An 8,060-nucleotide genomic window follows, 5' to 3' on the forward strand; every position below is an offset into this window, starting at 1 on the left:
GTGAAGAAGAACAAGGGCCTCAGTACATGCTGGAGCCTGTTCAAAAATACTTTTCCGGTACAGATGGTGAGAGCCCTGGTGTTATACTGTACAATACTTACCAACCGCGCTCAGAGACTCCTCCTCCAGCTGGGTGGGGGCAGAGGTGGCCCTCTCCTCCTGGGTGGCAGCAGGGAGGCTTTCTGGAGCTGCAAATGTCAAAAAAAAAAAGGACAAAATAAAGAGGGTGTATCGTGCAAGCAGGGGTATTTTTGAACAGGCTCCAGCAGGAACTGATGCCCTTACTCTGCTTCACTCTCTGACAAAATCCTCCCCACAGTAGATGGACAAACCCATGTGCACAGCAGGCGAGGCAGTGCAAAATGACACACCCAAATCTACTGTACAGTAGATACTGTAATTCTCTCTGCGCAAGTCCAGTAACACCTGCCTCACCTGCAGTGCACATGGGTTTGTCCATCCAAGAAGGATTTTGTCAGAGAGTGAAGAAGAACAAGGGCCTCAGTACATGCTGGAGCCTGTTCAAAAATACTTTTCCGGTACAGATGGTGAGAGCCCTGGTGTTATACTGTACAATACTTACCAACCGCGCTCAGAGAATCCTCCTCGAGCTGGGTGGGGGCAGAGGTGGCCCTCTCCTCCTGGGTGGCGGCAGGGAGGCTTTCTGGAGCTGCAAATGTCAAAAAAAAAAAGGACAAAATAAAGAGGGTGTATCGTGCAAGCAGGGGTATTTTTGAACAGGCTCCAGCAGGAACTGATGCCCTTACTCTGCTTCACTCTCTGACAAAATCCTCCCCACAGTAGATGGACAAACCCATGTGCACAGCAGGCGAGGCAGTGCAAAATGACACACCCAAATCTACTGTACAGTAGATACTGTAATTCTCTCTGCGCAAGTCCAGTAACACCTGCCTCACCTGCAGTGCACATGGGTTTGTCCATCCAAGAAGGATTTTGTCAGAGAGTGAAGAAGAACAAGGGCCTCAGTACATGCTGGAGCCTGTTCAAAAATACTTTTCCGGTACAGATGGTGAGAGCCCTGGTGTTATACTGTACAATACTTACCAACCGCGCTCAGAGAATCCTCCTCGAGCTGGGTGGGGGCAGAGGTGGCCCTCTCCTCCTGGGTGGCGGCAGGGAGGCTTTCTGGAGCTGCAAATGTCAAAAAAAAAAAGGACAAAATAAAGAGGGTGTATCGTGCAAGCAGGGGTATTTTTGAACAGGCTCCAGCAGGAACTGATGCCCTTACTCTGCTTCACTCTCTGACAAAATCCTCCCCACAGTAGATGGACAAACCCATGTGCACAGCAGGCGAGGCAGTGCAAAATGACACACCCAAATCTACTGTACAGTAGATACTGTAATTCTCTCTGCGCAAGTCCAGTAACACCTGCCTCACCTGCAGTGCACATGGGTTTGTCCATCCAAGAAGGATTTTGTCAGAGAGTGAAGAAGAACAAGGGCCTCAGTACATGCTGGAGCCTGTTCAAAAATACTTTTCCGGTACAGATGGTGAGAGCCCTGGTGTTATACTGTACAATACTTACCAACCGCGCTCAGAGACTCCTCCTCCAGCTGGGTGGGGGCAGAGGTGGCCCTCTCCTCCTGGGTGGCGGCAGGGAGGCTTTCTGGAGCTGCAAATGTCAAAAAAAAAAGGACAAAATAAAGAGGGTGTATCGTGCAAGCAGGGGTATTTTTGAACAGGCTCCAGCAGGAACTGATGCCCTTACTCTGCTTCACTCTCTGACAAAATCCTCCCCACAGTAGATGGACAAACCCATGTGCACAGCAGGCGAGGCAGTGCAAAATGACACACCCAAATCTACTGTACAGTAGATACTGTAATTCTCTCTGCGCAAGTCCAGTAACACCTGCCTCACCTGCAGTGCACATGGGTTTGTCCATCCAAGAAGGATTTTGTCAGAGAGTGAAGAAGAACAAGGGCCTCAGTACATGCTGGAGCCTGTTCAAAAATACTTTTCCGGTACAGATGGTGAGAGCCCTGGTGTTATACTGTACAATACTTACCAACCGCGCTCAGAGACTCCTCCTCCAGCTGGGTGGGGGCAGAGGTGGCCCTCTCCTCCTGGGTGGCGGCAGGGAGGCTTTCTGGAGCTGCAAATGTCAAAAAAAAAAAGGACAAAATAAAGAGGGTGTATCGTGCAAGCAGGGGTATTTTTGAACAGGCTCCAGCAGGAACTGATGCCCTTACTCTGCTTCACTCTCTGACAAAATCCTCCCCACAGTAGATGGACAAACCCATGTGCACAGCAGGCGAGGCAGTGCAAAATGACACACCCAAATCTACTGTACAGTAGATACTGTAATTCTCTCTGCGCAAGTCCAGTAACACCTGCCTCACCTGCAGTGCACATGGGTTTGTCCATCCAAGAAGGATTTTGTCAGAGAGTGAAGAAGAACAAGGGCCTCAGTACATGCTGGAGCCTGTTCAAAAATACTTTTCCGGTACAGATGGTGAGAGCCCTGGTGTTATACTGTACAATACTTACCAACCGCGCTCAGAGACTCCTCCTCCAGCTGGGTGGGGGCAGAGGTGGCCCTCTCCTCCTGGGTGGCGGCAGGGAGGCTTTCTGGAGCTGCGACATCCACTGGGACTGCGGAAAAGCACACAAAAAAACGACTGTGCTGTACAGTACTGTATATTCTCTAACACGAACATACTGTACTATAAAGTACAATGTGTTAAGGTACTGTATCAACACTACAGTACATACTGTACTGTGCAGTACATAACAGTACAGTACAGTACAGTACCTGCCAAAATGACCCATTCCAGGAGGGATGAAATGCTGTGGTCCTGTACAGTATCCCACATGTTTGAAAGTCAATATGCAATGTTCCGCTCTGTACTGTATACAGTATACTGTACTGTACTTACAGTGGCGGTGCTGTCTCTCCCGCAGCGTCATCCTGCTGATACCTGGAAAAATAAGAAATACAGTGCGTAAGGCATACTGTAATTACTGCAGATACAGTATTTGTAGGCCCCATATCAAAAGTTTGTAAGGGCCCACAATTTACTGTACAGTACTGTACAGTATGTCATGAAAACCAATGCTGTAGGAAATCACCCATGGCAACAAGCATGTACTGTACAGCATACAGTAGTTGCCTTCCCTCTTCAGCAGGAGACTCCCTGAAATACTGCACAGTACTGTAGCAGCAATCTCCATCTCTCTCTCATTAGTCCTACACATTATGCCATACTGTACACCAAAATACTGTACAGTACCTACTGTATTACAGTACAGTATGTACAGTATTTTACCACATTCCATAATGTCCATTACCCATTACTACACACACTATAATGCTCATTGCATATTAGGGGGTTAACATGCTCGTTGCCATGGGATGAACCTGGTCTTCCAGGTGTTGCACACTCTGGAAGGGATTAACATGCTCATTGCAAAGAATTTACTGTACAGTACATGATCTGCCATGGATTCCGGGGGTTAACATGTTGACATCACCCCAACCATGGGCTGGAAACCAGGTCTGGTGGCTGCAGGAATGGGAATGTAAGAAGTGGGGTCCAGGCCCTGGAGTTGGAGAGCGGAACAATGCTCAGAAGGACCTGTCTAATACTGCTCCCCCCAAATCTGTATCAATACCACTGCTGAACAGCTGACTCTGGCGCTCTCAGACCCGGTCCAAAAAACCTCTCTGTCCAGGTCAGCGCCCCCCCCCCCCCCCACACACAATACAGTATCTCCATGTACAGTACAGTAGTGTACTGTATGGAAGTACTGTAGACACACCCTTCAGGTGGAGAATGACACACCCCCTAATTCTAAATTCTAATTCTAATAGCAAGTTCTGTAAAATCTACCTGAACAGTTGTACAGCAATCAGCACATTAAAAAAAAATACAGGTACAGTATACTGTAAAATCCCCCATGGCAACAAGTAAAAAAATACTGTATACAATAGCACTCAACATTGTACAGGTACAGTATGTACAGTACTTACTTTGCCTGAGGGAGTCCAGCAGTTGAGGGTCCCGACGGACCAGGTCGGACCATCTCCTCTGGAGGCTCCTAACTGGCCTGTCTCTATGGAACCTCACCCTGATGGCTTGACGGGCCCCCTGGTAGGCCTCCACAATCTCCCGATTAGAGACCAGGAGCCTGTCCCGCCAAGCCACCAGGGTGAGGAGCTCCCCTCTGCCAAAGGGCCTTGCCCTCCTGACTCTGCCAGTGTCCGACATACTGAACAGGTCCAGGTACAGTACTAGCGATACTGATAATGGCGCCTACAGTATACTGCATTAGCGTGTGCGCCGTGCGTCCTATGCGCCGTGCGTGCTATGCGCCGTGCGTCCTATGCGCCGTGCGTCCTGTGCGGAACAACGTCCCATTCTGTGCGCCCGCCGCTGAGTAGTGGGTACAGTAGTTTATCAGTAGTTTTTATATACTGTAATAAATTACTTATACAATATACTGTAAAATGTAATACTATACTGTAAATATAAATAATTATATTTTAATCACACAGTATATTGTCAATAATTATATCTTAGTTAAAACTGTAAAATTTGATACTATAATATTAAAGGTTTAACGCCGTAATCGAACACGGGTCTCCGGCGTGAAACACCATGCAGATAACCACTACACTACAGCCAAGAACTGTACAGTGTAATGACTACTATACTACCATGACTGATTCTACACCCAGCCTGTAGCTTAACAGTCAGGAGCTGACGGGGAAAGCAGGGCCTAGCGACGGGGAGCGGATACCGTCGTTGCTGCTCGAGCGTCTCATTAGCTCGAGCGTCCCGTTAGCTCGAGCGTCTCATTAGCTCGAGCGTCCCGTTAGCTCGAGCGTCATGCGTAATGCTGCAAAACCATATTGTGACCAAGTTTCCAATATTGTGACCGCCTTTAGAACAATACTGTACTGTATACTGAGACGCATAGCGTCCGTGTCGTACAACCTTTAGAACTACAGTACGGTGTTTGATGTTACGCATTAGCGTCTGTGCGGCTACATCTCCTAACTGTCACTGCGTCTATAGACGCAGTGACAGTTAGAAGCCATGACGTACATGTACGTCATGTGTCGGGAAGTACCTCCCGGCCATGACGTACATGTACGACACTCTCTGTCCGCATCAGCATGATGCACTCTCGGCTGAAGAGACTGGATCACGCTCGTGCCAGCGGCATTAGAGAGGTGCTCATCGTATAATAAAGTTCATGTAATTCCTGCGCATCATGCACGCGCTGAAGCACAAATCTTACGCATGCGCAAATGAGGTTTTTAAAAGTGACATCTGGTGGTTGGTCTGTGATATTGCACTCGTCGTGAAGCGCCACGGCGATTCGCTACATGTATGCGCCATGGCGTGTGTCGGAAACATCGCCATAGGCGGCAATAATAAGGCCGGCGCCATCTGTAACAGCATTCTAAAAATCCATTGGCGCGCCATCAGCCCGGCAGTAAAAAGTTACTAACACTTACAGCATTGAAAATGGGAAAAACAGGTAACACCTCCACCGCAGCCCGGCTGGAGAGATATGCCCATACACAACCTGGCAATACCTCACATATGCCGAACTCCACACCACACTCTACCGCCACTAAAAGAAAGAGCCCGTAAAGGTCCCATGAAATTACACTCCAGCAGGTTCTGGAGGCAATAAGCAGCATCGAGCAGCAGCTTGCTGAGAAAAATTTATGGAGTCCAAACAGACATTTCACTAATTAAAACAGAGCTTAAAGCAACAAATGACAGAATTAAAGAAACAGAAAACTGCATCTCATAGCTAGAGGACATCAATACACAATGGGTTAAAAAAGTGTCAGCCTTGGCCCAACAGATGGTAGAGATGAAGCCGAAATTCTTTGACATGGAGGGTAGAATGAGGCGAAATAATCTTTGTTTTGTAGGCCTACCCGAGCATGAGGAGGGTTCAGAGGCAACCAGTTACTCGAAAATTGGATGTCTGAGAAATTTGGGAGGACAGCATTTGCTAGTCAGTTTGCAGTGGAAAGGGCGCACAGGGTCCCATCTAGACCATTATCACCGGGTTCCCCTCCCCGCACACTGATGGCAAAATTTCTAAACTTCCAGGACAGAGATACTATACTTCGCTTGCTATGCACAAAGGGCCAGTTGGAATATAATGGAGCTAAATTATCAGTGTTCCCGGACTTCGCCCTGGATGTCCAGAAGGACATAGCTAAAAAATTTTAAATAAAAAAAAAAAGGTTGCGCGAGTGCAACCTAAAATACTCTGTGGTCTTCCCTGCAAAACTAAGGGTCATTGCAAATGGCGAAACACATTTTTTCTCTACACCAGAAAATGTGGCAAAATGGGTGGACAAATGGGCTCCGGGCAGGCGCCAGATGGCAGATAACTAGATCTCAAAATGGGAAAAGGAAAATAACAAATTATGCCAGGGAGCTCTCCTCATATTGTTGGTTCTTGAATTTTTTATTGGCCCAAAGAAAAGGGCTAAAGGTTTAAATTTTTTCTTATTTTTTTTCTTTCTCTGTTTTTTTCTCTTTTTTTGTGTGTTTTTTGTTTGTTTCTCTTTCGTCCAGTCCGGTGACACAGCTTCACGGTGGGATGTAGGAGGGTCCGCAGGAGCCAGGCACCTTTACTTCTAATTCTTTGGGAATATATATATATATAAATATTTTTTTTATTTTTTTTACAGAAGCAGGCACACATTTGGCATTTGGTTTTGCACAGAAAGAAAAACATTATTCAGAAGCCATTTATGTGTGCTTATAGACAGCAGAAGGGGGACAGTAAATAGGGACAGTGCGCGCCGAAGGCGCGTGCTAAAAATTTAGGGCATTTTTTTTGGGGGGGGGGAGTGGTGTGGTCACATAGTAGTATCAATTCACATTATAGAACACACCGTAATGCCCAGTACACATGAATCAGAAGCCATTTATGTGTGCTTATAGACAGCAGAAGGGGGACATTAAAATGGGACAGTGCGCGCCGAAGGCGCGCGCTAAAAATTTAGGGCATTTTTTGGGGGGGAGGGGGGAGTGGTGTGGTCACATAGTAGTATCAATTCACATTATAGAACACACCGTAATGCCCAGTACACATTAATCAGAAGCCATTTATGTGTGCTTATAGACAGCAGAAGGGGGACATTAAACTGGGACAGTGCGCGCCGAAGGCGCGCGTTAAAAATTTAGGGCAGTACACATTATACCAAACACTGTGATGCCCATTATACAAAATGACACACACCGTAATGCTCATTACATATGCCACACACGCTAATGCCCATTACGCATAGTACACACTGCAATGCCCCTTACACATAATATTACATGCTGTAATGCCCATTACACATAATGCCACTGACCGTAATGCCCACTACACATAATATCACATGCCGTAATGCCCATTACAATTTATAGCACACACCGTAATGCCCATTACACATTTTAATTTGGGTAAAAGGTGTCACACACACACATATGGGGAAGAGGGGATCAGACCCCAGGGAAATTGGGGCAGATAGGGTCACAGACACAGAGGAAGGGGGTAACAGGGGTCACACATGGGGGAAGGGAGTACAGGGGGGTCAGGGGGGTCAATCCCTGGGCACTCACCAATTTGTGGGGGGAGCTGCAGGGTGTCCAGGTAGCCAGTGGATCCAGGGACAGGGCGAAGGGGGTGCCTGCTGCAGGAGGAGGGAGATGTAGTTTCCCCCATGAAGAGACAGGCAGGGCTTGTCCAGACTCCAGCCCCAGCGCGTATCGCTGGGCGCGCACTGTGTTTATCACAGACACTAGAGGTCAAGCGCACCTCTAGTGTCTGTCTGTTGTTTCATGTCGGCGGCCATCTTTGATGTGGCAGCGGCGCCGCAGACATACATCTATGTCTGCGGCGTTAGCTCCCCGCTGCTGCCGCTGCTCACACCAGCGACACCCTGCCTCCAGCGCCCCCCTGCCTCCAGCGCCTGGTGCGCGTGCCCCCCCAGCCCCCCCCCCCCTAGTTACGGCCCTGCTGTCAGCTCTCTGTGTGCAGAGGGACACCTTTTTATTCCCTCTGCACAGC

The 8,060-nt window shown here is 48.0% G+C and overlaps 1 protein-coding gene across 1 annotated transcript; it reads right to left on the reverse strand.

The window, feature by feature from the left end:
- Positions 1–858: 858 nt before the first annotated feature.
- On the reverse strand, positions 859–3,358 carry LOC146007250 (uncharacterized). The gene is made up of 5 exons (XM_083145603.1): positions 2,900–3,358; positions 2,511–2,615; positions 2,029–2,115; positions 1,548–1,634; positions 859–1,152 (listed from the first exon to the last, which is right to left on the reverse strand). Exons 1-5 carry the CDS (start codon positions 2,928–2,930, stop codon positions 1,046–1,048), a joined length of 417 nt encoding a protein of 138 aa, XP_083001729.1. The 5' UTR covers positions 2,931–3,358; the 3' UTR covers positions 859–1,045.
- Positions 3,359–8,060: the final 4,702 nt, after the last annotated feature.

This window comes from Crinia signifera, chromosome 6 (genome assembly GCF_055691185.1).
Source record: "Crinia signifera chromosome 6, ASM5569118v1, whole genome shotgun sequence".
NCBI classification, from domain to species: Eukaryota; Metazoa; Chordata; class Amphibia; order Anura; family Myobatrachidae; genus Crinia; species Crinia signifera.

Coding starts and splice junctions, on each gene's coding strand:
- LOC146007250 (XM_083145603.1), bottom strand. CDS start 2,930: ATGACGCTGCGGGAGAGACAGCACCGCCACT. Junction 2,616..2,899: donor GGAGAGACAGCACCGCCACT/GTAAGTACAGTA, acceptor GCTTTTCCGCAG/TCCCAGTGGATGTCGCAGCT. Junction 1,635..2,028: donor GGAGTCTCTGAGCGCGGTTG/GTAAGTATTGTA, acceptor TGACATTTGCAG/CTCCAGAAAGCCTCCCTGCC.